Source organism: Anser cygnoides, chromosome 10 (genome assembly GCF_040182565.1).
Source record: "Anser cygnoides isolate HZ-2024a breed goose chromosome 10, Taihu_goose_T2T_genome, whole genome shotgun sequence".
NCBI classification, from domain to species: domain Eukaryota; kingdom Metazoa; phylum Chordata; class Aves; order Anseriformes; family Anatidae; genus Anser; species Anser cygnoides.
The window spans coordinates 14616179-14643770 of NC_089882.1; the positions used below are offsets into that span (position 1 = coordinate 14616179).

General features: G+C 60.0%; 2 protein-coding genes across 11 annotated transcripts in view; both read right to left on the reverse strand.

Moving 5' to 3' along the window:
• COL7A1 (collagen type VII alpha 1 chain) overlaps positions 1-7959 on the reverse strand; it is a 28816-nt gene extending 20857 nt beyond the window's left edge. For 6 of the 9 annotated variants that reach the window (XM_067002836.1, XM_067002835.1, XM_067002833.1 and 3 more), the window contains exons 1-21: positions 6669-6795; positions 5694-5775; positions 5261-5441; positions 5025-5184; positions 4851-4944; positions 4585-4743; positions 4254-4417; positions 4053-4182; positions 3801-3920; positions 3140-3289; positions 2373-2492; positions 2137-2286; positions 1920-2036; positions 1697-1846; positions 1388-1516; positions 1128-1274; positions 887-1012; positions 672-815; positions 463-588; positions 237-383; positions 30-158 (exon numbers count right to left, since the gene is read on the reverse strand). In XM_067002836.1, the coding sequence (XP_066858937.1) occupies positions 30-158; positions 237-383; positions 463-588; positions 672-815; positions 887-1012; positions 1128-1274; positions 1388-1516; positions 1697-1846; positions 1920-2036; positions 2137-2286; positions 2373-2492; positions 3140-3289; positions 3801-3920; positions 4053-4182; positions 4254-4417; positions 4585-4743; positions 4851-4944; positions 5025-5184; positions 5261-5441; positions 5694-5766 (2716 nt within the window). In that variant the 5' untranslated portion in view covers positions 5767-5775; positions 6669-6795. Of the gene's footprint in view, positions 1-29; positions 159-236; positions 384-462; positions 589-671; positions 816-886; positions 1013-1127; positions 1275-1387; positions 1517-1696; positions 1847-1919; positions 2037-2136; positions 2287-2372; positions 2493-3139; positions 3290-3800; positions 3921-4052; positions 4183-4253; positions 4418-4584; positions 4744-4850; positions 4945-5024; positions 5185-5260; positions 5442-5693; positions 5776-6668; positions 6816-7749 lie in introns of those variants that run through there. The other 3 variants (XM_067002838.1, XM_067002837.1, XM_067002832.1) reach the window with 3 other exon arrangements.
• A 10346-nt stretch (positions 7960-18305) lies between these two features.
• On the reverse strand, positions 18306-27456 carry UQCRC1 (ubiquinol-cytochrome c reductase core protein 1). 2 transcript variants are annotated; one of them, XM_048072493.2, is made up of 13 exons: positions 27300-27456; positions 26802-26942; positions 26227-26313; positions 25094-25223; positions 24111-24309; positions 23376-23455; positions 23153-23268; positions 22612-22755; positions 21720-21880; positions 20624-20709; positions 20030-20118; positions 19397-19472; positions 18306-18563 (listed from the first exon to the last, which is right to left on the reverse strand). In XM_048072493.2, exons 1-13 carry the CDS (start codon positions 27357-27359, stop codon positions 18499-18501), a joined length of 1434 nt encoding a protein of 477 aa, XP_047928450.2. In that variant the 5' UTR covers positions 27360-27456; the 3' UTR covers positions 18306-18498. The 2 variants fall into 2 exon arrangements, with proteins under 2 accessions (XP_047928450.2, XP_047928460.1); XM_048072503.2 differs by having other exon boundaries at positions 27318-27432.
• Between the last annotated feature and the right edge of the window lie 136 nt (positions 27457-27592).

Here is a 27592-nt window from a genome sequence, read left to right on the forward strand (position 1 = left end):
GTGCAGGACGGGGACAATGCCGCACTCACCCTCGGCCGGGCGCCAGGTCAGCCGGTACCCGGTGCTGCCGGCCACCGGCACCCAGGCCAGGCGCAGGCGCTGCTCCGAGGCCTCCGTCACCTGGAATCCGCTGATGGGGGGCACCGGGGCTGCCTCCGCTGCAGGGAGAAGGGCAGGCATTAGGGCAGGGTTTAGGGCACCCCGCCGGAGTGCTGTCCCCGTCCCCCGGAGCTCACGGGTGGTGACGATGATGGAGACGGGATTGCCCTCCCGGTTGCCGATGAGCGCCGTGACCTTCACGGTGTAGGAGACGCCTCCCTCCAGGTCAGGGATGTCGAAGGAGCTGATGTGGCCGGGAACCCGCTGGCTGCTCTCCGAGCCCCCTGCCGAGGACCACGAGTCAGCCCCGGACCCTGCCACCATCAGAGCCTGTCCCCATCCCCTGTCTCCGTCCCACGGTACCGTCCCTGCGGCTCCACACCACGCGGTACGCGGTGGCTCCCGGCACGCCGACCCAGGTGACACGGGCAACGTTGCTCCTGGACGACTGCACCTCCAGCCGGGACACTGTCCCCACCTGCTCGGGCGCTGTGTGACAAGGGGAAGGCCACTGTCACTTGTGCCCACGGCAAATGGCACAGCTGGCATCAGCAAGCAAGGGGCTGCCTCACCTGTCCGCCCCGTGGTGGTGACAGGGGGACCCTCACGGCCGTCGACGATGGCAGAGACACCGATGGCATAGACGGTCCCAGCTCGCAGCCCCTCGATGGTGAAGGTGGTGGGGTCGGCAGGGAGGAAGCGGGATTGCTCCTGGCCTAGGAGAGACAGCCGGGGTGGGGAGGGCTCCCACAGCATCACCACCCCACCCCGCAGCCCCCACACTCACCGTCACTGGCCCGCCACGTCAGCCGGTAGCCCCCGGCGCCTGGCAGCCCCCTCCAGGTGACCTGCAGCTGGCTGGGACCGGCCTCCGTCACCCGCAGCTCGGAGATGCTGCCCACCGCCGGGTACTCTGCAGCGCCCGACAGCACCGGGGCATCAGCACGGGGCCACCCCCAAGGGCCCCATGGCCACCCTGGTGCTCAATGGGGACAGCACACCGGGGGGAGCAGGCAGCGTGGACTTACTGACACGGATGTTGAGCGTGTCGGCGCTGCCCTCCCGGCCACCCACGAGGGCTGAGACACGCACCAGGTAGGTGACACCTTCCCGGAGGTCACCCAGCTCCAGCACCGTCTGGCTGCCTGGGACACGCCTCGTCCTCTCTGTGCCATCTGCCGGGAGCAGGGCGGCCGCAGGAGCCTCAGCACCGGCCGAGGTCCCCAGTGCTGTCACCCCAGCGGTGCCCCCCCAGCGGTGCCCCCCCATCCCCATCTTGCCGGCTCACCCTGGGCGTTGCGCACCGTCACTTTGTACTCGGTGGCGCCAGGGACGCCGGTCCAGCCCAGCCGTACCCTCCTGCCCATGTCCTCGAGGAGCCGCAGGTCCGTCACGGCGCCCACGGGCACCTCCACGCCTGCAAGGAGACACGGTGAGCTGGAGCCAGGTGGCATTGCTGTCACCCTGTCCTCGGCCCGGGCTGGGACTGGTGATATGGGAGTCGTGTGGCTCTGGTCCCAGCTTGAGCATGCCACGAGTGATATCTCAGTCCCAGGGCACTGCTAACGAGGCTGGGGACAGCCCCAGGGCCACTCACCCGTCTGGAAGGTGGTGACAGGGGTGGCCACCTCCCCGCCATCGTAGAGCGTGTAGAGGGTGATGCGGTACTCGGTGCCCGGCTGCAGCCCCGTCAGCTGGTAGCTGCTGACGCTGCTGGGCAGCGACACCGTCCTGGGGGGCTCTGGTCCTGCGGGGATGGCAGTGTCACCGTGGGCTGCCAGCCCCGGGTCACATCGGGGACCGGGCGCCCCGAGCCCAACCTGTGGCTCTCTTCCACTCCAGGCGGTAGCCGCGGGCCTCGCGGAGGGCGACCCAGAGCACCTGGATGGCCGTGGGGCCCAGGATGTTGGTCCGCAGCGTCTGCTCCGCACTGGCCTCTGCAAACAGACCCGGTGGGCTGTGTCACCCTGTCCCCTTGTCCCTGCCCCGGGACGAGCCAGAAGCCAGCGGCGAGCAGGGGCCGAGCCCACCACGTACCCGTTCTCTGCCGGACGGAGGCCGCGGGCCCCTCCAGCTGCCCGAAGAGCGGGGCCACCGTCACCACGTAGTCCGTGCCGGGCTGCAGCCCCCCCAGCACGTGCGACGTCTGCCTGGCGTCCAGCTCCACCTTGCGCCGGTCCTGCCCTGCTGGAGGAGGAGGAGCGCCGGTGCCACCACTGCCCTCCCGTCCCCCTCCCTCCCTCGGGGACACCGGGGTTGGGGCCGGCACCTACCTGCGAGGGCAGCCCAGGAGAGGCGGTAGCCGGTGGCACCGGTGACGGGCTGCCAGGCCAGCAGCATGCTCTGCGCCGACACGTTGTGCACGGCCACGTGCTGCACGCCCGCCGGGCGCTCTGCGGGCGGGATGCGGCCGTCGTACCCGTGGGTGGTGGCACCGAGCACCACTTTCCTCGCAAAACCGCCTGGTTTGGGGTGGCGCAGAGCGCTGCGCCCCCAGGTGCCGCACCGCCCCGCAGAGCTCCCCTCCCGAGCAGGCGGTGCCGGGCCCCCAGCGCCTTGCTTTTAGGGCCTGGAATGCTTTCTGCGGGTTAAGGCTGGCTGGGGCGGCTGAAGGGGTTGGGTTGCCAAAGTTGGAGGCTTTCAAAAGGTGTTTCCCCAGGGCCTCATCCCCAGCCCTGCCCGGAGATGCTTTCACCACCCTCTTCCCTTGTGGAAACCGCCGTTTCTTCCCAGAAAGCTCAGGACTTGAATTAAACAAGAAACTATGGGGGGTTTCATCCCCATTTTTACGTCACTTGGGGGAAAGCTCCTGTGGAGACACCTCCAGAAAGCTGCGAAGGAGCTGAAGGGGTGCGCCAGGAGCTGAAGGGGCTCAGAGCATCACCCCGCAGCCACCAGCCGTGCTCACCCCTCACCACGGAGGCAGCGACAGGCCAGGGAGGAGCCCTATCCACCCCCGGGGGCCCCTGAGGTGACCTGAGGAGCTGTCCCCGCTGCCCCCTGCCACTGCCACGCCTGGGGACGGGCGCACGGTGCTTACGTGTCCGCGCAGTGAGGGTGGCCGTGGCCGCGGGCTGCTGCGCGTGGCGTGCCCGCAGCGTCACCACGTACTCGGTGTCGGGGCGCAGGTTGCTGAGGGTGGCTGACAGCGCGCCGGCCCCCAGGCTCCTCTCCTCGCCCTGGGCTGCTCCTGCAGGGGGACACAGAGGGGTATGAGCAGGGGCAGGGACACGGCCCGTGGCGGGCCCGGCAGGGAAGGGGTGTCTGCGGGCCGGCTCCTCGCCCTGGGGATGCCAGGCAGTGCCAGGGGTGGGGAGCACAGGGCGAGGCTGGGACGGGGGCCAGGCACGGGCACTGCAGCACCCGGGGGCAGGGAGGGCCCGCCAGGTGCAGCGGCACGGCCGGGGTGGGGGTCCGCCGCCCGCCCCCCACGTGCGCCCGTGGGTCACGAGCGCCCAGAAGCGTGCCCCGAGCCCTTCGGGGTGAGGGCCCTGCCTGGAGCTTCGGGGTGCGGGAGCCCCCACCCAGCCCCTGTGCGCCTGCGATCCCCGCACGCCCCGCAGCTGGGGCACGAGCACCGCCCGAACGCACGCGTGTGCACGCCCGTGTGCTCGCCGCAGTCCTGGCGCACGCCCCAACCGCTCACCCAAGGGGGTCCGGGTGGCACCGTCCCCTCGTGGGGGGGGGACCTGTCCCCTCACCTTGCGTGGTGTAGCTGAGGACGTAGCCCTGCGGTGGCTCGGGGCCGGGCTGCCAGGCCAGGCGCAGGAAGGACGCTCCGGCCTCCACCACGCGGAAATCCAGCACGCCGGCACGGCTCTCTGGGGACGCGCGGGGGCGGGGATGAGCCCCCATGGACCGCAGGCACCCAGCGCCTGCCTGGGCCCCACCGTGCCTCCCGGTGGGCGCTCAGGGGTACCCACGGGTACTCAGGGGAATTAAGAGGTACTCACGGGTGCGCGCCCGGCCCGACACCGACTCGCCGACGCTGTTGGCGTACTGGGCGATGACGGTGACCAGGTACTCTGTCCCCACGCGCAGCCCCCGCAGCACAGCGCTGGTCTCCCGGGGGCCCAGGCTCACCTGGGCAGGGGCAGAGTCACCCCGAGGCCAGGCAGGGGACCCTGGGGACCCCAAGCCGGCGCGGGGCTCACCTCCTGCCTCTCGGCCACGACGGGCTGCCCCAGCCCCGTCAGCGGGACGTGCTGCACCCTGTAGCCGGTGACGGGGCCGCTGGCCGGGGTCCAGCGGATGCGCAGAAGGTCAGGGCCTCGCTCCAGGATCTCCAGGTTGGAGGGGCCAGCGTGGCCTGGTCCGTCTGTGGGGGACAAGTCCCCGGGGGCGGCGAGGTCCCCAGGGGGGACCGACCCACAAGGGATGGGGATGAGGGTTTTATCACAGCACCACGGCAGCTGCACTCAGAGCGGTAGCGAGCTCTGCCAGCAGCCCCATCCCAAACGGAGGAGGACGCAGGGGGTCCCGTACCCAGGGTGCGCAGGGTGCCCCCGGAGCTCGTGCACACCCGGCGCGTCATCAGCGGCACCAGCGTGCCCAGCAGCTTGAAGTCGCCGACGTAGTAGAAGAAGAAGTCGGTGGGTACCGAGGCCACGCGGACCAGCTCCTTCTCGTCGGCGTTCTTGATCCCTGGGGGGGTCGGGGGCAGCGGGTGAGGGCGGAAACCCCAGCCCCCACTGGGAGCCCCCCTCACCCGGTGGTCGGGGCAGCAGCTGGCACGCTGGGGACTCGCTCACCCACGGCGAAGACCTTGATGCCCTGGCTCTTCAGCTTCACGGCCGACTGCTCAGCATCATCCTGGGACTTGCCATCCGTGATGAGGATGCAGATCTGCAGGGCCAGGGGAGAGCCATGAGACTCAGCCCAGGCCCGTGCACCCCCTGGGGCATCCCAAATGCCCCCCCGTGTACCTTTGGGACCCCAGGCCGGACATGTGTGGGACCGAAGAAGTTGTCAGAGATGTAGCGAAGGCCAGCACCGGTCCGTGTGTTGCCACCCTTGTAGCTCAGCTGCTGGATGGCCCTCCGGACACCCGTGCCGTTGGCGTGCTGGGAGAAGGTGAATTCCACCCTGGGGGGCACAGGGGGACAGGTCACCCCCCAGCCCTGCCGTCCCCCAGCCCCACACCGTGTCCCAAATGGCTCACCGCGGCTCGTCGCTGTACTGCACCACGGCGAAGCGCACCGCCTTCTCGCCCACGGCGTGCACGAAGGGTGCCACCAGGTCCTCCATGAAGGCGCGGATGGCGCGGAAGTTGTTCCTGCCGATGCTGGACGAGCCGTCCACCAGGAAGGCGATGTCGGCCTCCAGCACGTCCTCGCACACCACTGCGGGACGGCACCGGTGCTCAGGGCACCTGCCCCCTCCTCATGGCTGGAGGGGGGCTGGCACCCCGGGTACCCCACGGCACGGGACCCCCGGACCTGTCCCCCATCCCTGTGCTCACATCACACCGGTGCCCCTTCCACAGCACTCCCCGTGCCCAAGCTCAAGGGCTTGGGGTGCTGCAGAGCCCTCAGGGAGTAGAAGCCGGGCCCCTCTGCCCCCCTGCAGCCTGGTGCCCGGCGCTCAGCACCCACCTTGGCTCCTCTTCTGTGCCACGACAGCCGGGGGGCCCAGGAGCACGGCGAGGAGCAGGAGCCGGCCACTCATCGTGGGAGCCTGCGGGACAGCGGGGACAGGGTGCTGCCGCCACTGCCCCCCGCCTCTGGGCACGGCGGTGCTGGGCGGGTGGGGCAGAAGCAATAAAAAGAAGTAAAATGCAATAAATGACAAACACGGAGAGCTGCAGAGCTGCCTGCTGCAGGATGCGGGCAGGATGAGCAGGCAGCGGATGGGAAAGCTGATCCGTGGGGAAAACCACGTTAGGGAGCAGCCCCGCGTGGGAGCGCACAGCCACGTGCATGCCCAGCGCCTGGCCCCGCTCCAGCCCTCCCCGTGCCACCCATCTGGGCCCGGCTGTGGCCCCGCTCGCTGCCCGGTGCCCAGGACCAGCAGGATGGTGCCCAGACCAGGCGGGAGGCTGCCAGGCAGGGTGCAGGGTGCGCTCGGGCTCTTGCCTCCACAGGCCCGTCCCGCTGCCTCCTGCCGCGCGCCTTCCCAGCCTCGCCGTGCCTCGGTGCCGCTCGCCCCGCTGCTCCTGCCCGTCGGCACCCCGCACCCTGCCTGCGGCGGGGTGGCACAAGCGGGGTGCTCGACCCCGGGAACGGCAGTGCTGGGACGTGGGGTGCCCACGAGCACCCACACCCCGCTGCTTCCTGCGCTCCCAGCTGGGCATGGAGACGTTAGGGGTGCTGGGGTGCACAGCACCGACCCCGCACCGGGGCACTGCACCCAGCCTGGCCCCGTGGGACACCACCACGACCCGTCCGAGCGCAGGAGGCACGAGAAAGGTGACGACCCTCGGATGCCCAAGCCCCCCGCGCACCTCTCCGCGGGGCCAGCGTGGGAACCCCGGCAGCGGGAGGCAGAGCCCGTCCTCCGCGGCCCCCCCCGGCACCCCCCCGGTGTCCCCCCCGCCCTCAGCACCCAGCCTGCGGGCTGCGAGCCCCCACCTCCTCCCGGGGGCGCCGTGCCGAGCCGCTCCGTGCCGCTCCGTGCCGAGCCGTGCCGAGCCGAGCCGTGCCGAGCCGAGCCGTGCCGAGCCGAGCGCAGGCGGCCCCCGGCGCTCCCGCCCCCTTTAATCGGGGCGGCCCGGAGCTCGGTGCCGCCGCCGGGGGGGGGCAACGGAGGGGGAGCCACGGCCCCCGCCCCGTCCCGCCTACCCCCCAAAAACAGGGCTTTTCCCACCCGCTCCCTTGGGAGGGCGGGGGCGCAGGGGGAATTTGGGGAGGAAGGCGGCTTTTTTTTTTCTCGTTTTCCACCCCAAAATGCCCCGGGATCGGGGAAGGAGCAATGGGAACAGGCCCCTGCCGCCGCGCCCGACCCCCCCGCAGCCGGGCCGGGAGGGGTGAGCCCCCCCCCCCCCCCCGAAGGTTTTTTTTCTGGGTTTCAGCAGCCCCAGTGCGGAGCTGGAGGGGCTCAAAGCCGTTTCCTCCCAGCATCTCCATCCCGGCTGGTCCCAGGGTGGTGGGGACAGCTGTGGGACAGCTGCTGGGGGGCACCGGCCCCGGGAAGCACCCTGGCAGAGGGCAGGGTTGTGGCAGCCTGGGCACAGCTCTCCTGGAAGGGCCTTGGCCAGGACCTTACCAGCCACAGGAGATCTGTGCCACAGCCCGTGGTCACCCCGGGGGGCTCAAACGCCTGCCCTGGAGCCAGCCGCGGGGTCCCTCCTGCCCCACATCTCCTGGTGCAAAGGGCAGAGGATGCTGGCGGCCGAGAGCTGCCCCAAAGCTGCTGGAGAGCCCCCAGCAGGGCATCTGCAGCTGGTGGGAGGGGGCAAAGCGAGAGGATGCCCAGCAAGGTGGGCAGGCTGGGGGACCTGGCTCTGGGGGACCTGGCTCTGGGGGACCCTGGTGCCCCAGCCTCACCTCCTGCCCACCGCAGGACCACACATTAGGGTTTGGGCTCAGGTCCTGCCCTGATGGATGCCCTTCATGAGACCCCATCTTCCCGTTGGTGCCTGTTCCTACCCAGGCGTACCCAGGCCGATGGGCACCCCGTGCCCCGTGCAACCTCCCCCAATGCCGCACGTACCTGTGCCCTCGCTGCCCCACTTGGGGACAGTGGCCCAGGGGCTCCCCTCTGACTGCAGGGGGGCAGCGGGCAGCTCCAGGGGCATCTTCCTGCGGGTGGCGAGGGGGTCCCCGGGGCCGCCTCGCAGCTGGGGGCCCGGGACAGGGCCACCTGCCACCCAGCGAGGATGCTCCAGGGCCGGCTGCAGGCAACTTTCCCAGGCACAGGCTGTTCCCAAGCAGGGGAGGAGCGGCGATGCCCCCTCTCCTCTTAAAGGCGCAGCAAGCAGCGCATCCCCTCCTCTTCATCAGCCATCCCCTCGTTGGGCCCCAGCCCCGGCCCCAAAACCTGGCCAAACTGCTCCAAAGACCACCGTGGCCACGGGTTTCCCCCTGCCCGGCCCACGCCCGTGGGTCCAGCCGCAGGTCCGGCATCCCCTGGTCAAGACCGTCCCCAAACCCTCCTCCCGCCAGAGCTCACTTAATGAAGGCAGGGCGGCCTGTCCCAATTAGACAAGGGGCTTCGTTAAACAGGGAGCCGAGGGGGCTGCCAAGGGCTCCGCGGCTGGCCCCGGGCCCGGCGCTGGCGGAGCAGCGGGCACGGGCGGCTCGGGGTCGCCCTGGCACACGGGGTGATGCTCGGAGGCTGCCCCAACCCCGGCAGCGTGGCCGGCACCGGTGCAGGGTGGCCAGCAAGCCCTGCTGGCACGGGGACCAACTCACCAGCAGCATCCCCTGTGTGTTAACACAGGAGGGGGACACGCACGGGACCCCAAAATCAGGGCGTCCCTACCTGCGACACAAGGGGCTGGCGGCGCGCCCCGCATACCAGGGCTGGGGAAGGAATCTGCCTCCGTGGAGGGGCAGCACCAGGTGCGAGTGACTCACGCTGCTCGGGCTGCCGAGGGGTGCGCGAGCCCCTTTCCCCCCCCCCCCCAGGACCCTGCTGCAGGCAGCCCCTGCACCCTGCACCCACCAGCCCCACGCAGCTTTCTGCTCCCTGCCTCCTTCCAGCCTTCGTCCCCACAGCCCCCGGCCTGGCCTGCGCCCCACAGCCCCGCTGGGATCATCCTAGAAGGCTGCTGGTCCTTTCCCAAACCACGCAGGCTCGCAGCCAGCGCTTGCTCCTGCAGCCCACGCCCGGGGTTCCCCATCTCGCAGCTGGGCTGGCCCCAAAGGGGAGCACGTGGATCCCCCTCCGCTTGCGTTGATCAAAATGTGCAAGGCTGACCCTAATTCTAACCCCGATTCCAACCCAAATTCCAATTCTAATTCTAACCCCAATTCCAACCCTAATTCCAATTCTAATTCTAACCCTAATTCCAACCCTATTCCTAATCCCAGCCCCTCGCCCCTGCCCGCCGGGCACCGGTCTGAGAGCAGACACACGGAAAGCACCGGAGCGGAGCCTGCCCTGCCCCACGCACGCCAGGCAGGCAGCCTCACCGCCGCGTGGTGGGAAGCGAGAGCAGATCTCTTTTCTGCAGCCCCAGGTGAAGTTTCAGCCCCAGGATTAGTGACTCACGCGGCACAGCTGGATGGGGCCGTGCAGGCTCAGGGCGCGGAGCCAGCTGCGCCCCTCTGCCCACCCTATCCACGGCCCTGTGTTCACACGCTGCAGGATTTGGGGCTTTTGGCTCCACGACGAGGCTGAACCGGGGCTGCTCGGGGCTCGGCTTCCAGCGGCCGAGGCTGGGTGCACGGGGCTGGGAGAGCTGCGGCCCCCCAGCAGGGTGCTGGGGGCTTCGTGAGCAGGGGCCACGGGGGCTGCGGGGCTGGCACCGAGCGGGGAAGCAGCGCGGGGAGGAGGAGCTGGCCGGGCCGCAGGGGAAGGCGCCCGTGGCGGGGCTGGTTGGGACACGCTCCAGGAATGTCTCCCAGCACCGGCCCCCCCCAGCAAACCCCGGGCACAGCTCTTCCATGCCCGAGGGGGCATCTCGGCGCGCCCCGCCTGGTGTTGCCGCTCAGGTGGCAGACGGAGAGCCCCCTCCCTGCCCAGCGGCTGCGGGATGAGGGATGCACCCGTTTGTGGGGTCATGGGCACCCCGGGGGCAGCACCGGGATGTGGGTGAAGGGCAACGGAGACGTGGCCCCGTTTAGGTCCCCGTATGCCCGTGTCAGGGCTCCCCAGGGCTGCAGCAGAGGGGACGCCTGTCCCTGCCCATAAACTGTTGTGTCTGGAGGCTGCAGCCCAGATGCTGCCGCACACCAACCTCTCACGGAGCTGCGCTGGACCACGGCCAGCCCCCGCCGCCGACGTGGACGGGGCTCACGGAGGGAGCGGTGACAGCGCGGGGATGTGACCCCCCCGTGGCTGAGTCAGGAGGGATAAAGCAGCCCCGGTCGGGCTGACCGCAGAGGCGTGGGCTGTGCCGGCCCTCCGGGACAGCGAGGGAGGGGAAGCCAAGCAGCGATGGGAGCCTGCGATGGTCCCGCTGAGCACCAGCGGTGCTTTGCAACGGGTGCTGGGAAGGGAGGGTGACAGTGGGGACAAGAGCAGTGGGCGCTGGCAACAATCTGTGTGCGGGGCAGCTGCCACACGGGGCAGGAGGATCCCAGTGTCACAAGCTGTCACCAGCTGCTTCCCGCAGGGGTCTCGGGGGGGTGCCGGCAGCCGTGGGGACGCCCGGAGAGGCTGCTGGGGCTGGGGGGGCACAGGGAGGGTGGGAGCAGGCAGGGGCTGAAGTGTCCCAGGAGGGGACGTGCCCACGCTGCAGGGAGCGACCACCCACGCAGCCTGGCCCGTCCCAGAGGAATCCAGCTTGGGGCACAGGCTGCTCCCCTCCGCTCCCGGCCCCGCAGCCCCCACCCGCAGCAGGGAGCGGGCTCTGCAAAGTAACCCGACTTGTTCACAGGGATGGGGATGTGGGGCAGGGGGGGACCGCAGGGACTGGGTGCAGCAAAGCTCCCCCAGCACCTCTGCACGGAGCCGGTGCTGCCTTTCCCCGAGCTGACGGTGCCGTGGGGCGCACGTCCCCAGCCAGCCTGGCACACCTCGCTACGTGCAGCCCCAGAACGAAACCTCAGACTTCTCCGCAGCAGCAAATTGCCTGCCCTGGGGGCACTCCAGTACAGCTGGGACTGCCAAGCCCTTGCTGGGTGCTTGCAAGCACCCACTGGGGTGATTTTGTGCACGATAAGGGACATGGGGACCCATCCGCGGTGCTGGAGCTGGCAGAGCAGAGCACTTTTTTCCCCCAGCTGCCTGCAGAAGGAGAAGGAGAACGGGGTGGGGGGGGGGGCGAGCCGCCAGCCCCCGGCACACGCAGGGCATGCAGGAGCGCGGCCGCGATGCGCTGAGCGTGACTCGACACGCCGGGCGGCTGGGACAGGCCGTGCCCGCCGGCACCGGGCTCCCGCGCACGCCAGCACCGCCCTGCCCCGTGCCGACGGTCCCCGGGGCACCGTCACCGGCAGCGGGACACGGGGCAGAAGGACGGCACTGCTGCGGGCCGCACGGAGCCAGGCTGGGTCTCCTGCAGCACCCCTGTGTCCTGTTACAGCAGCGCGTGGCCGTGGCTGCTCCATCCCTCCTCCTCCAAGCCCTGCAGCGGGGAGCAGCCAGTGCCCAGCTATTCCCCCCCATCAGGGCCCAGAAAACAGCTCTCCCCACCCCAAAGGTGGCCGTGGGACCCCACAGACCTGGGAGGGAGGAGAAGACCCCTGCCACATGGCTGCTCGCTGGGCAGGGGGATGAGCGGTGGGAAGACGGCTGTGCCCCGGGTGCTGCCAGCCGAGCAGCAAGCAGCAGCTCCTCGAGGAGGGGCTCCATGGTTTCACGTGGCTCTGAGTGTTTGTCCTTCCTTCAAACAACAGCAGAGGCCTGAGGCGCTTACTGCTGGGGACCTGCTCTGGAAACACACAAGAGCTCGTCCAAACGCCGCTCTCCTGCATGTCCTTCCCTCTGGGATAATCCTGCTCTAATTTCCCCGTTTTCCAGTCCGGGATGCAGATCTAAGTGCTGGGAGGACGGGGTAGTTGCTCAACGCTTCCTCTCTGTGTCTATTAAAATGTTTCACAATCTGCACCAACACCCCACGCCCCTCTAAAATACGGATTTCTGGCAACGCTCATAAAAGAGCCCCCGTCCCGCTCTGCCCAGGGCTTGGCTGCTCCTTGCACAAGGGCCCCCCCCCCGTGCAGCATCACCGGCGGGAGACGTGAGGGGGGACACCACAGCCCGGCGGGCAGGCACTGGCACGCGTTTGGGTGGAGAGGGGCCCAGAAAGGGGCACGCACCGCTGGAGAGCCCAGGGCAGAGACTTTTGTGAAGGAGACATCTCCAAGCACGCCTTGGGTGAAGGCACTTTTACCAAGCTCCTTTACCCGCACGGTGCCGTTGTGCCTTTCCGTACCAGTCACACCAGTTACCGGCACCGGACCCCAGCAGCAAGCCCGTCTGCTGCAAACGCCGTGCTTCCTGCAGCAGCCGAGGGAAGGATGGTGCAGGTTTGGCCGCGGCCCTGCTGGGGTCAGAGGACGGGGGCTGCGGGAATGGGAGCAGCCCTGCCTGCGGGGCCGCTGCTTGGGCGCAGGGGGACTGCTCTCCGGAGGGATCTGTGCAGCTCACGAGACCAGACTTGTCCTCAGCGCTCTCCCCCGAGAGGCTGTGCCATTGCTCCTTCGGCTCTTTGGCTGGGTGCCCGACTCCAGAAGAAAAGAAGAAAAAGGACAAAACATCCGCCCTGCCCCGCCGGGGCGAATCGCTGTCTGTCACCATGGGAACTCCTCCCCTGCGCGGACCCATCCGAGATGACTTCACATCTCCGCGAGCAGGAGGCTGCGTCACCGGCATGGCACGGGGCCGCCGGCCACGCGGCTCACGCAAGGACCTCCGCGGCCAGCTCCGTCACCCTCCTGCGGAGGACACGGACAAGGTCTGCACCCAAGCAGGTCGACCCCAGAGGAACAACCCAGGGCTGTCAGAGCTCCAGCTGGTTGCAGAAAGCTTTCCTCCAGCACCTCGGCGTCCCTCCTCCTGTCCATCCTGCGCCCTGGATCCCCACCAGCTTCAGGAGCCACCAGCCCGGGACCCTCAGCCCCCCCCGTCCTCCTCGGCAAACCAAGCCAAGTTCACCTGGGAGCCACAGCCGCGCGTGCGGGGCAGTGACAGGAGATATTTGTGTTCCCATGTCACGGGGGCTCCGGCCAAGCGCGGCACATCTGGAAGGTCTGTAAACAGGGGAAGCAGGAGAGCCGCAGCGGAGCGCAGCTGGGCACAGAGGGACCTTCAGCCTCGCGGCAGCCGGCGCAGGGACAGGGGGTGGAAGTGCAGAGCTGCCACGTGGAGCCCAGGCGCAGGACACGCACGGGGCTGGAGCACGCCTCCTCTTCCTGGAAGTCTCCTCGGCACGCCAAGGTGCTCCTCCATGCCAGGCGAGCCGAGGCAGCAGCTCTCTGTGGGGACACAGCTGCTGGGCTCTGCCTGCCGCTCCAGTTCCCCGAGTCGCTGCTGCCTGTCCCTGGCCACTTCCCTGCCCCACGGCACAGCCAGCTTTCCTGCTCCGTCCCTGCTGCCCTCCCAGTGCCAGCCCTCGTTCAGGCTGGGCCTTCGCCTCCCCCAGCCTCCCCTGAGGAGGCCCGGCCCCCTGTCCATGGGGAATCATTGTCTCACAGCTCCTTGTACCTGGAAACTTGTTCCAGCCCTGATTGGTAAAAGATTCGTCAAAGTCCACATCTTGATGGCTACGAGTAGCGCTCAAGAGCTACGCGATCTAGATGGAGAGGTGACAATTTTAGTGTACATGAATCTGTGCACCGTGAAGTAGTACACAGAGGTCAGAACGTCAATTTTCTGAGGCTGAATATACATCAAATCCTAAGTCTCAAAGCAGCACAGATGTTAATTCCCTAGGTGAATCTTCGTTATTCAAATAATGCAGGAAAAAATACCCCCCTCCAGCCAACCCCCCAAAAGTATCAATTCACTCTTAACCTAAAGGTAGCAAATAAAGGGTAGGCAGCACATTTCCTTCACAGCTTTATCCCAGTGCCTGCTCCGAACACATCAGTCGGAAATAGCGCCCAGCACTGGCACTGTATTACAAACACATCGCCCACCTGAATCACCGTGCTGAGGGCAGGGCACCCAGAGCAGCTCCGTTTGCCTATCACGCTTTGGATGTCGCCATCCCTCTGGACAAAGCGGTGCCCGGACAAGCCAAAGGCTCCACGTCCCACTGGAGGCTCCTGGAGAAACCAGGAGCAGCGCTCGAGTGCTCGGGCTCCTGTTCCAGCGTCTTAATTACACGATTAGCCTCGCTCAAATCAGGTCATGTGGCGTTCGCTCCAACTTCCTTTGCTGTCCTTGTGTGGTCTGTGCTATGTAATTCTCATGCCAGAATAGTGTACGGAGCCCTAAATAATCCAGGAGCACGCGAGAGGCTCAGCGAGCACGCAGGAGGCTCATGCGGGTGATTCAGCGCATCCAGAAAACACGCAGGGGAAAGGAGACACATGGAAAAGTGAGAACCACTCATCCTCTTTGGGTGGCGTGTGGGGTAAGGCAGCTTTTAATGAGGATGCCCAGCGCTCAGTCTCGTCCCCTTCCACACAGGCTGTGGAAGAAAGAGCGGAGACAATGAGGACCGGTGCCGTCACTGTGCCCCACTCAATCTCATACCCGTCTGGGACGGCTGTCGCTGGCAGTCAGGCCTGGATGGGCCCTTTGTCCGCTTCTTTTCCGAGCGATGAATGCACTAAGGCTTTAGATGAGCCGTTTCCATACCGGATTTCTGGATACGCATCCAGATACTGCTGCCTCCTGGCGTGCACAGGCCCCACGTCGCACAGAGGGGCGAGGAGAAGCGCAGGAGGCCTGGGCAGGCCAAGCCTCAGAGCCTGCCAGGCACCAGGCACCATCCTCACACCAGTAACACTGAGCCCCACTGTGGTGACACTTCTTCGTAAGGAAAACTAAGCCTTCCTCTGAGCAAAACACATCACACAGAGGATATTTTGGGGAGCAGATCCCCGGTCGCAGCCACGCCACTGCCTCGGTTCCATCCCTGCACCAAGGGGTTCAAGCAGGACGCGGATGCGGCCACACAAAGCACCAGCAGAGCCGCACTTCTACCCCGTCCTGCAAACCCCGCTCACCTACTGCGCCCCCAGCGATTCTCCACTGGCCCCAACAGGAGAGCTGGTAGGGAACCAGGCCCGGAGGGCTGAGGGCTCTCCTCCCAGAAGCTCGCTGGCACCGACGGGAGGCATGGCTCCAAGTCATGTTTGTGTGAAAGCCTCTCCGCAGCTCCCTGGTCCCCTGAGGACAGGCTTGGCTCAGCACCTATGATTAGTATCAACTGTACTTTCCAGGTGGGGGGGGGGGGGTAATTAGTTCAGGTGAGGCAACTACCGACAGTTGGCTGCTGCGGCCCGGCTCTTGGCAGGCGCCCGGCTCCCAAACGAGCAGCTCACATATCAAAGGGGCTGCCTGCTCCACGGGCAGACCCACCCTGAGCATCTGCCCCGGCCCCGCAACCCGGTGCTGGGGGCATCGAGAGCTCTTCCTGCGGAGACCCCGAGCACAAGTCTCTAATGAGCGCTCCCCGCTTTCGCTGCTGGATTTTATGCTCCTGGAAGAGCTCCGCGTGGTAGAAAGTCGCTGAAGTACTGCGCGGGTGGCTTTACGGAGCCGTGGACGAGGGTGCACAGCAACGCACAGCATCCTCCTTTCCAAGGCTTCCTCTCCTCCAGCCAGGAGAGGGGGAGCCAAGGTGTCAGGGAGGGAAAACGATTGCCTAGAGGTAGGCAGAGGGTGTAAGCTTCAAAGAGGGAACTTCACACAGAAAGGATGAGACAGTTAACGCTGTGCGAAAGGGGAGGGAGCAAAGGCCAATTCGTACACCAAACTAGGTTTATCGGCGCAGGCTAATGGGATCCCAACTAACCTTCCAAGGGAAGTAGCAAAATAAAACACTTAAGCCATTGAAAACTAGACTGGTCAAAGAGCCCCGCTGAACAATCCTGCATTGTCTGGGCAGCTAGGAAACAGATTTATTAGGTCACCCAGGCCATCTCCAGTTTCAGTGAAATTGCCCTGTTCTAGGGATGGTTCCAACTCCCTCCTTTGGCACTGCCACTGCCCTTTGCTGGGCAGAGGCAACCACAGGAAGGGGAGGGGAGAGCTCCAGCAAAGGATCTCACTTTTTCAAGGTTCAGGAAAATCATTTAGGTAAGACACTTCCTTCGTGCCAGACGTTTCCCAGTTTGGATTCCCTTGGACCGAGGCTGCTCTGATGGAGGAACAAAACCACACACCTACAGCTCAAACAGCAAGAGACCTGCCAACTAGATTAGAGCTTCGCTTCCTCCAGCACTGAGTGGCTCGGCTGCCAAATACCTGACGACTCTGCACGAACTTTATGCTTCCCAAGCCCCTCACTAAGGCTCAGCGTGAGGGTAACTTTGCCAAGCACTAATACTCCAGACTCCTGAACGGGTTTCCCCTCCTCACCTCCCAGATCCCCGGTCTGGCTGCTTGCAAAGGCTGTTTACCAGGGAAAATATCACCTGTGTGGCACCACAAACCTCGCGCTTCTTGAAGTTGGTGCGACGCCCGTGTTTCTGGAAGCACAGACTTCCACAGCACCCAAACACAACAGGCACTGCAAGGCAAAGTGCCACGGGAGCTGCAGCCAGAAGATGCCAACAAACGCGAGGGCACGGCACTGCTCAGCCAGCAACCCCCAGCAGCTAGCGGACACCCAACAGCACCCAACGCTTCTCACCAGGGCACTGCTCCTAGTCTACGTCAGCCCAGATCCTCAGATTTTTGCATGGATAAGAGCATCTAAGAAAATACCTTCTGGTGCTGCATAACCCAGCCACCCTTGCAGAAGCGTGTCCTCTGGGTGTTAGTCCTCGCTGAAGCGCCAGGAGCACATTGCCCTGTGCAGCCTGCCCCTTTTTGCACAGAAACACAGCACTCTGGAAAGCGACGGTTGCAGAGGGGGCTGAATCTGTTCCTCAGTACAAAGTAGTTCAGGAGGGGCTGGGGAATTATACAACGACCAAGATACCTGCAGAGAAAACTTGTAGGAAATGCTGAGGCAAGGATGCATGCCTTCCTTTCCTTGTATTTCCCACCACCTGTAAAGTGCCCTGGAAGCTCACCGAGGAGTAAAAGTGTATCTAGCAATGGAAGACAGGATTACAGTCTAATTGCGATCACAAAACCAAGACAGAACCATTTACTGGTTCCACGAGGCTTAAGGCGTAAATGAGCTTGTTTAGTTTTTCAGCCCTCAGCGCACTTACAACGAGCCAGAGCTTGCGATGATAGTTAAATCCAAATTGCATCAAGAACATTTAACAGTTTCAAACTTGCCTAGTATACGCAATGAGTTCAGACACACTGACTCTCTCATCAAGAATCCAGATTCAGCACAAATGATTTAGTACACTGGATTAGTCTCAAGTGCAATGACTAACTCTTAGAAACTTTTACACTATTTTTAAATCCCACTTGTCAGGACAGCACCTGGAAATTAAAAGAGAATCCCTGTGAGATTTGTTCCAAAGACGAGAATTAGAGGAGCACCTCGCAGCGTCCCGGTGTAGCTGTGACAGACTAGTGCCACCTGGCGGGAAGCTTTTCTCTGAAATCCTTGCTCTGTTTCATCCTGTCTGCTTTCAGTTCCACGTTCCAGCTTCCCAGAGGCAGGGCACGGGAGCACCCACCAGACCACCACCAGACAAAGCAGAAAGGGCTGCAGAGCTCTTTCAAGCGCTCAGAGATTATCTTCCAGGTATAGGACAAGTCACTCCACACTTCAGCCAACAGCTTCTAAGCTATTGCATTGGTGGGACTGACTGAGTGGACGGAGGCTCATCTCTCACCTGCGGGAGGAACGGGCAGACAAACACCAACCAGCTCCACAGCAGTCCCTGCTTGTCACTGAGCTGCCGTTCAGCTACCCAAGAAACTGAAGATGAGAGGTACCATGTCCCAGTACAGGCTTCGGAAAGGTGTTTGTCTAGCACCAGGACGCTGCGAGGAGCTGGAGCTGACTCTGCTAGATAGCTGCCTCAGTTGCACCGAGGCAGTATCAGGCGAGGCCAGGCGGATCACCATCAATTTAAAGAGGTAATGGGAGCCCAGCTGGCCAGTTTTACCTGACAGTGATCAAGGAGAGACATTACACAAGCTGTCCTTTCGGGAGTTTACCGGCACACCCCAGGGAACAGGAAGATGGCAACCTTTCTGTAGATGCATTCTGATCCCCTTGACAAGGGGTAGGGAGAGCACAGAAGTCCTCTCAGATAGGGCCCTTCGTTCTCAGGTCTGCACAAACAGGAATGCCACAACCCCAGCCTGACCATGCTGCCACTCCACAGAAGGGCACAGAGGAATTGGCCAGAGCTACCTCAGCAGTCTCGTACCAAGGAACAGAGTTCCTTCAACCTGCCTAAAGCAAGGGCCTTGGCCTGGCAGGACAGAGCCAGCTCAGGACAGAGGGAAGGGTGCAGACAGACAGACAGGGTTCTAGCACGAGCCCTGACAAACCAAGACTTCCTGGTCCATTACCTCACCAGTTTGACAAAATTAACAATGCTCACACACACGGCCCAGCAAGACATGGTCTACATCCAGCAGAGCCAACTCCGCATAGGATATGTTTATTTTTTTATTATACATTTAATACCGAGAAGACAGCCATTTTGATGGGACTCCTCCTTGCCCCGGTACACAAGACATTCAGAGTCAGACAACGCCGGGAGCCTTGTCATGGTCCACAGCTTCGTTATTTCCATCCAGCAGGTACACGTCCTAGAAACGGACCCAGTACATGCCGCTGCGGATACGGTTGTAATCCAAGAGCTGTTCAATGGGACCTGAGTGAGCAGAACAAGTTAATCACTGGAGTTGTAGTTAAAATCACTGTGTGATTTTGCATGACTCTGAAGCAGATGGTGGCAGAGCAGACTGCGCTCACAATCCAGAGCAGCTACGCACAAAAACAGGCAACTTCAGCTCAAACCTAAATCAGGGAAACTGGCAGATGCCATCTCCTGACATAAAAATCCTTACTGGTTTCCTCAGAGTAGGTTCACATACAGGGAGCCACCAAGTCACACAGATTTTGACTAATTCATTCCATCGGGAGATGGTTTCAAAAAACCCTTTCCCCTTTCCACTGCTTCCCTTTGCACTGCTCCACTTTGAAGGCCCAGACGAAACAGCTGCACGGAGATGGGGAATCCACAACGCACAGGAAGGAGAAGGCAGCGGAGCGGAGCTGAGCTGCTCAGGCAGGTTTCCCGAGAGGAATTTGTCCTTGGCCAGACAGACATGCCAGAGCAGCACAAGAGAATCGGGCCCCTTCACTTCCCTTACATAAACCACCGTGACCCCAGGGTAAGGACACCTGGCAGATACCTCCGGGCCCACGCCCAGCTGCGGGACTCCCAGTCTTAGTCACAGCTCCACAGGGAGCAGGGGTGGGAGGACAGCCAGCAGCTCACTGCCACTGCGCCTCCATCACCTGCACCTTTGATCTCCTGGCAGACGTGCCTTGGCACACCTCATGTTCAGATGTAGGAGGGTAACAGCAAAGAACCAGAGCGGTTAAGAGGCCAGAACAGACATGTAAGAAGTGCCTGTACCTCGCTTCCGCTCAGCTCTTGACCACCTCTTTTTTTTTGGGCTATCGTGCCTGGTCACTTACCAACTGCAGCAAGCGCGGGGCATTTGTCATAGATGTATTTACTGCAGACCTCCCTCACCATTCTTGCATCAACAGCCTAATGAGTAACAAACAAGCAATTAACGACTTACATTTCTCAAAGCTGGAAGTTACTATTGCCATGACATATCAAGATCATTAAAAACACGCTGTCAGACTCTTGGGAGGTATCTGTACCAACAGTCTAGCCCTTGTCTGCAAGGATGGCTCATGTTCTACACAGCGCATTCCTCTGAGGGTACAGAAGATGTGGCAGTCCAAAACCTGAAGCCTTCCAAGGGATACAATGGCTGCAGAATTACACAGACTAGATGGTGCAAACAGAATTATACAAACTAGATTACCGCTTCACATCTAGGGAAGCTGTCAGAGGGACTAGTTGTGCTGTTTAACACAGCTGTATGCACTGTTCCTGGTATGGGCTGGATCCAGCCACAGGGACACGATACACCAGCCAGCTATTCTAATGTACTCCTATCAGCGAGACGACTGCCTGGGCTCCAGGCAGCTTGTCTAAGGGACAAGTAAACCTTGCACTGCTGTGGTAAATTAAGGCCAGAAACCAGCAACGCCAAGTGTGCTCAGGACACCCACGCAGAACAAACGGATACCTACAGAAATCCTGGCATCCCATTCCTCCAGAGGGATACGGCGTCCATAGTTTAGGAGATGGCTTCCAATAGTTTCGCACACCGGAGTAGTACCTAGATGTTGAAGATATCACACTGTCAGCAAAGCAGAAACACTTCTCAAATTTCACAGACTGATCGTGAGTCAAAGCAGACAGAAGCAACTCTAGCCGTTAACCAGGTTCTAAAAAAGTCTCGGTCATCGTTACTATACCAAGCAGCTCCAACAGAAACTAAGCAATACAGACATTCTCCCTGGTCTCCAAAGTGTTACTGCAAAAGCAGACCAGCTGGCAGATCTCAAATTCTAAGTTTACCAAGCAGCATGCAAATGATTATTCACTCGCAGCAAGAAAATGACCAGACGTTTACAGAGTCAGAGCTAGCCTGGAGCACAACAGGCTGTGATCAGCTACTTTGATAACGTGGGAGGAAGAACAAAGAGCAGGGGAAAGGGAATTTTGCACAGCATTTACTAGTAGTACCATAACACCTAGCAGAGCTCCTGCTTCCCACTAGAGACATCAGTGGTTAACCCTCTGAAAGCTGCACAGTGGTCAATCCATAAACCAGAACATACCATCCAGTTGAGCTACCATGGCATTTCGGAGATAGTTCTTGGCTCTCTTCACCTCTGACTCTGTGGTGCTAGTGCACAGACGCATCCTGCAGAAGAGATGGGATGACCATCAAAGCTGTTAAAGATGTCTGTGTACTCAAACAGGAAAAGCATTCCTCCCTTTCCCAAGCCTCTGCAGAAATAAGCTACTAACACCACTCGTCTTGCAGGCCTGAGATTCATTCCTGGCCACTGCAGAGCAGCTAAGAACTGGGGAAGCAATGAACAGCAGGAGGCAAGAGAAAGAACTCAAGCTCACAGGTGGGGAACGTCAGCCAGCAGTCACGTGCTGAGCTACACTCACAGAGGTCTAAACAGCTCTGATGCTGACTCTGGATTGCCCACCAGGCACAGCAGCAAGCTATCTCAGGAGAAGAAAGGCGTGTCAGCTATTCCCAAACACAGCAAGCTGCTATGGAAACTGACGCTGAAAGAATGAGGCAGTTCTAAAGAGCCTGTTTGGACTCCAGCTGCTAAATCCCTTTCTCCCCTGCCAACTGCAACGTCTCTGGGGCAAGGGCTAGCTCCATCTGCTCCATACGCAGCACGGCTCGTCTCGGCTCTGAATCTCAGATGTAGCCCTGAACCACCACTGGGATGTGTGAGCATAAAGCCGGACCGGCAGAAGGCCCCTGAACGCTGGCATGGCTCCAGCAGCACGGCACACATCGGTCACAACACAGCCGTTCGGAAGGCAGGGACTCTGCCGGCTTCCCTCAGACTTAACAGGACAATGGAGCTGCATCTGTTAGGCACCCAGGGGAGCCTCGTCTCTAAGGAATGGTCTCACTTGGATATAAAGAACCAAAGCCTCAGTGTTAATATGTGGAAGCAACGAGCCAAAGACCTGAAGAACCCTAAGGGGTCAAACTAGCTCCTCACAAGTCACATCCTGAGGATTACAGAAAGCACTGTCAGGATCACTCAACCAGAATGCGAGTTACCGAGACATTCACACAGACACAGCACTCTGAGGACCTAACATGACCTCCACCAGCTCAATCTCCTACAGGAAAACCAGATCTTAAACAGAAATGCTTGCCAAAGTTGTACTTACCACTCGCCCTGAGCACAAAACATCATATCATCTACGGACAGAGGATCAGAAACAAAATGGAAACCGAAGAGGCCAGTATCAGAGTAGGAAGTGTTGAATGTCTGGAAACTGTGGCAGAGTTTATGCTCCACTGCAAGCGCAGCTAGCCTGCTGGACAGATGCTGTAAATAAGGAGATACCATCAGCCGCTTCAATCTGACAGCTTCCTCAGAGCTCACATTCTTTCCAGCTGAGCTGCTTTCACAAAGACCGCAGACATGACGGAGTGTAACGCTTTTCAAAGGAGAGCTTAATTTAGGCCCCTCAGGTGGTCAACAGATGAGGGTAACAGTTGGAAAAGTCACACACAATGGCCTAAGAGTCCATAGAGCAAAATCATTTCCCTTCCCAGCAGCAGATGAGGGGCTGGTATACATAGCAGCGTAGGAGTGGGAGAACATGGCAAGTACAAGGCCTCTCAGCAGGGGTTAGCACAGTTATGCAGACAAAACAAGTTATAGACAAGAACAGATGTAACAGTGGGTTTTAAACAAGTTCCAACTGCTTTACAGTTGCAAGGCACGCTTGCACCATGAGAATACAGACTTCTCTGCCCTGCTTCCATCCCCACTGACTGGTCAGCTCACGAAGGCAGGAAAAGCTGCTGAGAATTCATCGCCTGAATTTCTTCCGAACTTAGCAGAGAAGGCTCAACTCATCTCCCAGCATTGCATCTCAAGAACTGTCCTGGACCAGCCTCGACTATACTCCTGTCCTATTTTCCAGATTCCTATCACTTCATGGTTGGAAGCTAACCACAACAGCCTCCCACAAAGCACCTTCCCCAGGGTCTCCACAGTATTTCACAGTAAAAGGCTCCAGGCTCTCCCTGTCACATCCCCAGGTCTCTCACCTTGCCACCTCCAAATGTGCGGTCGTAGCACCCGATGATGGCATTAGCCACGTGGAGGACAACGTTGTCCGGATCAGCCCATCCGGGCCCCTCCACAGCAAGAGCAACGTGGGCAACGGGCAGACCATCATCTCTGGCACGGATCTGTAACGTCACCAAGGAGCAGGGGAGAACTGAATGAGCACTGGTTTGGTCTGCAGGCTGCTGCAATGCCAGGTTGAGAAATTGGAGGGCTTGATATTATCCCAGTGAAAATCATCTGACATCACTGCACACAACCCAGTTGCTCCAATACAAGTTTTACAACAGATGATGTAAGCAATAGCTTCACATTCTTAGCGTGATTTTTGTTTCTATCTAAAACGCAACACGTTGTGACAACAAGCCTAAAGAACAGAACGTGAGGGCACTACTGAGATACTGCATCATCAGCTTCTGAGATAAACGAACAGATTTTTCTCCTCGGAGACACCTATAGCTGGTTTCACATCCATTCAACAGTTTGGCAACATCGGCTTGTTAGGGACCAGAACAACTTTACCTCGCTCCCTGTGAAACGACAGCGCGGCAGAACAGGCACAGCATCCTCCTTGTACGCAAAGGGCACCCCGCTGAAGTGTTGCCTAGCTGCATCCACCAGCTCTTTGTGGGAAATACCTGGCAACAATGAGAGAAGTGTACAGTTTTAAACAGCTCCATTAAAAAAAAAAACAAACAACAAACAACAAACAGGCTTCCCAGCACCACAAGGATCTAGGTCTTACCTCCAGCAGCTGCCAGGACCATACGAGGTGCCTTGAAGTGAGTTTCAACATATGAAGCTAGATCCGCCCGAGTCAGATGCCTAGAAAACACACGGAGAGACCTAATACATCAGCTTCTCAGCGCTGGAGGGACGAGAGGCTTAGTTCGCAGCGCAGAGACAGCAGTGACGTTGATTTTATTTGTTATAGGGTATCAGTACTTTTTAGAAGTATAACTGTACTGCCTGTTTTCAGCTACACTGCCTGGTTTCCCTGTACTCTAATCCCACAGCACAGAGAATGGAAACAGGCGGTCAAAAGGGAAAGTTAAGGACAGAGTTCCAACTGACTAGAGAGTATCAACCTGTGGCCACTGGGCTACCGATACCCAAACAGGTGCATATGCTCAAGGCCACTGCTTTAATGAGCACTCCCAGCTCTTAATCTCTCTAAAGTAAGGGGAAAGGTTCATCCAGGCCCTACCAGCATCAGATCTTGCCTGAAGATGAATTCTACAGAAGAACGTGTGCAGCATTACACATCCACCAGCACCAAGGGAGAAAACACAGTCAGGACAAAATGAGTAGCCCACAGGCACAGACCTCTGTGTACAACACCATTTGTTCCTTGCACACCCCCTGGACTGGTTTCCTTGTGTGGCCAACACTACTGATGAAGCTACATCACCACTGAGAAGCAGAAGTAACGCCAGGACAGGACCCACAAGCTGTGCAGTGCATCCAGTCTATTGCTCACTTGATGTTCTCCGTGGTCCCCTCGACAGTGTGGGCCAGGGGAGTGCTCTGGAAAGCAGTGGCGTGAAGGTAATCAAAGGTAACATCCGTCAGGTTGCTGTCGATTTCTTTCATCTCCTGCAGGATGACGCCACGTTCCTTCTCAATCTGAGACTCCTCCAGCGCACAGTTCTGCACAATGTCAGCCAGAAGCTCCACCACTGCAACACATTCACTGTGTTAGCAATCCTGCTGCCTGACTGCTACCCGGTGCAGAAAGGAGAAAAGGCAGGCAGGCAGCAGGGACACACAAAGGGGGGAAAGAAACCATGCTGGGGTGGGGCCACTGTGTAACAGTCAGGAGTACTATCCGTTCCCACAGCATCAGAGAAGGAAAAACATCCCTGTTTTAGCATGAAAACATCTCCAAGTCAGCTTGTCAAGTGCCACTACCAGCACAAAGCAAGTAACAAACACGGAAGCTGTAGCACATCAGAAACAAGGTACTGTTGCAGAAACAAGTTGAGCTCTTGCAGAGGGCTGGTGACAGCTATGGTGTGGTCCTCATCTACAGTGGAATTACACTAGCTCTGACTCAAATCACCACCTCTGGACAGAGCTGATGCAAACAGGAACCTGCACACGGCAGTACAGAGCACAGGCAACACCTGCAAAAGCTGCACTGAGCACTCCTGACACAGTAGTTGTTGCTGACCTTATTTTCTCAGCTCCATAAATCCACACACTACTGAATCCCCACTCCACGCCTCCTCCCTTCTGGCATACAGTGCAGACTGACACAAGAGCTTTGCAAAGCTGGTTTTAGGAACAAGTGAGCTTGAAGCCTTGAGGCACCATTTTTTGGCAGTGCTCTCTGCAACTGCCAACTAGAACCTCAAATTTACTGCTCAGCCACAACCTCACTGCCTGGTCAATTGTTAGAAAGTATGCTGGTGGGGGAGAAACAAGGCTTTATCCTTAACCTCCTTAACTTTGCCACCCTACCTTTGGGCATGTCCTTGGACAAGGCTTTTATGTAATAGGCAGTCTGCTCACGCGAGGTGTACCCATTAAGGTGAGCACCCATGCTCTCCACTTCCTTCTCAAAGGCAGCACAAGAACGCTTCTTTGTGCCCTAAAAGAAAGCAGGAATACACAATTATGAAACGAACAGATTTCCCCAGGGGCAGAACTAAACCAGTAAAAAGAACAATAAAGACCTAAAACAATAAAAGCTGTCATTTGATTCATAAAGCCAAGAGCAAGTACAGAAAGCAAGAGATTTAGAACTTGGTTTGTTTACTCTAGCTAAAGGTAGACTGAAATATATTTTGAAACACCATCTGAAACCCAACAGGGAAGGAGAAGACGTATGCCAAAGTATAACAGTAGCTGAAGATCACATCAGTGCAAACAAACCAAGAACAAGCCAACACCGCAAATAAGAAGCAGGTTTCTAGCTATTCAAATAGAAATATTCTGAGGAAGCCAGAACAGGAGCAGAAAATGACTTCTACAACATAGCTCATCCCTTAAGGAGCAAACCAGATGCTGCAGTTGCCTGCGATGGTGTGGACTGGATTTGAGTCAGCAAGTCCCAGGTTCAGATGCCTTTTGTCCTAGGCCTGCCCAGCAGACACTTTATTAGCAAAGTAAGAGGTGTAGTCTCCAAACTTTGCTGATCCACTAACAAAGCCAAAGACGAATAAATGGCTATAATGAAACGCTGCTTTCAGCTCTGCCTGCTAGCCTAAAGAAACGTGCTTTGTAATCTTATGAGCGTGCCAGGTAGCAGCTGGGATAGTAAGGAACCACAGCATCAGAGGTTCAGTCTTACCTGTTACTCACAAGTTTTTTCCTTTATGGTGGGAAATACCAGCTAGTAAATAAGAGCTGCTTTAGTTCATGTATGTTCAGAAGTTGCTGCATATTCAAACGAAGAACACCATATAGAGTAGAAGTCCTTTTACGTTTATCTTTATACTATGTGCAAAGTCTCTGGGATTCATATGAACAGATTTACAGTCCCTTTTAACACCTAGAGCCCCCAAAAGCAAGAGCTTAACGTGTCAGCAAACATCTAGAACACTGCCTCCATGAAGTCCTATGCCAGACCTAGCACACTGCCTTAAACTTACCTTAAATGCCAGATGTTCCACGAAGTAACCGGCCCCATTGTTCTTCTCATTTTCATAGCGGCTCCCCGCCCCGATCCACACGCCCACCTAACAGCAAAGGCATCAAGCACACATATTAGGAAAGAACACAAACTACATGTTCAAGCCTCACACCACAAATATAACAGAGGGAAAAGCAGTCCACTCCACTACTAGCACTGAAAAAGAAACAAGCACCAGCAAGTGTTTCCAGCACGCATTTAGTCTTTTTACCTAGCAGCTTAACAAAAGCATTTGAAACTTTTGCTAAAGATACAACTATTTCTGGTTGGTCACTGGTCGCATACGAGACTATCTTCATGTAAAAACTGTACAGCTGAGGAAACTGGTAGAGCATGAAAGCTTGACTATAGACTTGCACAAAGCCTGGCCAGGCTTTCTACTGCTATATCACTCTGACCAATTAACAAAGAGAATTGGGATGGTCTCTGTCAGAAACTTCAGTTCAAATGCTTGCTTGTCACTTCTGGAAAATCAGGAACATATTAGATAACGATGATTGTTTCAAGCAAGTCCTGAACCTATGTTAACCTTACCGTACACGTTGGCTGGCTAGACTCCTCTGAAGCCACACGGAGGCCATTGTCCAGAGTGGTGACTTGTGTCTCGGGAATATTCTGGAGTGTCTGCGCGTAGGTGGCGGCACCTCGGTTCCTCGTCAAGGTCAGTAAGGGTGCCTAGAGGAAAGGCAGCCGTCACTCGCAAACACCAACTCCCCTCTTAAAGCAAACCTCCGGGACGCAGACTACAAGTGAGCAGCCTCTCCTAGGCCCACGAGTGGTTAAAGCCGGGTGCGAGGAGCTGCCCCGCGCCCACACCGGGCGCTGCCGCCTCACCCCGAGCCCTCACTCCGAGCCCTCACCCCCCGCTAACCGCCGGGCCCCGCCGCGTCCCCGTGACCTTCCCCGGCCGGGAGACGCGCTGCGCCCCGCGCCCCCACCGCACCGCCGGGCCGTGCCGAGCCGTGCCGTGCCGTGCCGAGCCTCCCGGCCCCGCTCCCAGCCGCCGCACCCCCGCCGGCCGCGGCCACCCACGCTGTGAGGGCGGCGCACCAGGGCCCGCCCGGCCGCCCGGCACAGGGAGGACGCCGCCATCTTGTCCCTGCCGCCGCCGACCGGGCTGCAGCGCGCCTGCGCGGCGGAGGGGGGGGCGGCCGGTGCGCGTGCGCGCTGCGCGAGCCTGGCTGGCCCCCTGAGCATGCGCACGGGGTGTACGGCGCCCCCTGGTGGTGGGTGAGACAAAATGGCGACGCCCTCTGGTGGTGGGGCAGAAAAAATGGCGGCGCCCTCTGGTGGTGGGGCAGACAAAATGGCGGCGCCCCCTGGTG

What these genes read in the sequence shown, in the direction of transcription:
- UQCRC1 (XM_048072493.2), bottom strand. Translation starts at nt 27,359, where the DNA reads ATGGCGGCGTCCTCCCTGTGCCGGGCGGCCGGGCGGGCCCTGGTGCGC. An exon ending in AATGGGATGCCAGGATTTCT is followed by an intron (nt 19,473 to 20,029) that starts GTAGGTATCCGT and finishes GTTACTCATTAG; the next exon opens with GCTGTTGATGCAAGAATGGT. An exon ending in CCCCGCGCTTGCTGCAGTTG is followed by an intron (nt 18,564 to 19,396) that starts GTAAGTGACCAG and finishes CTGCTCACTCAG; the next exon opens with GTCCCATTGAACAGCTCTTG.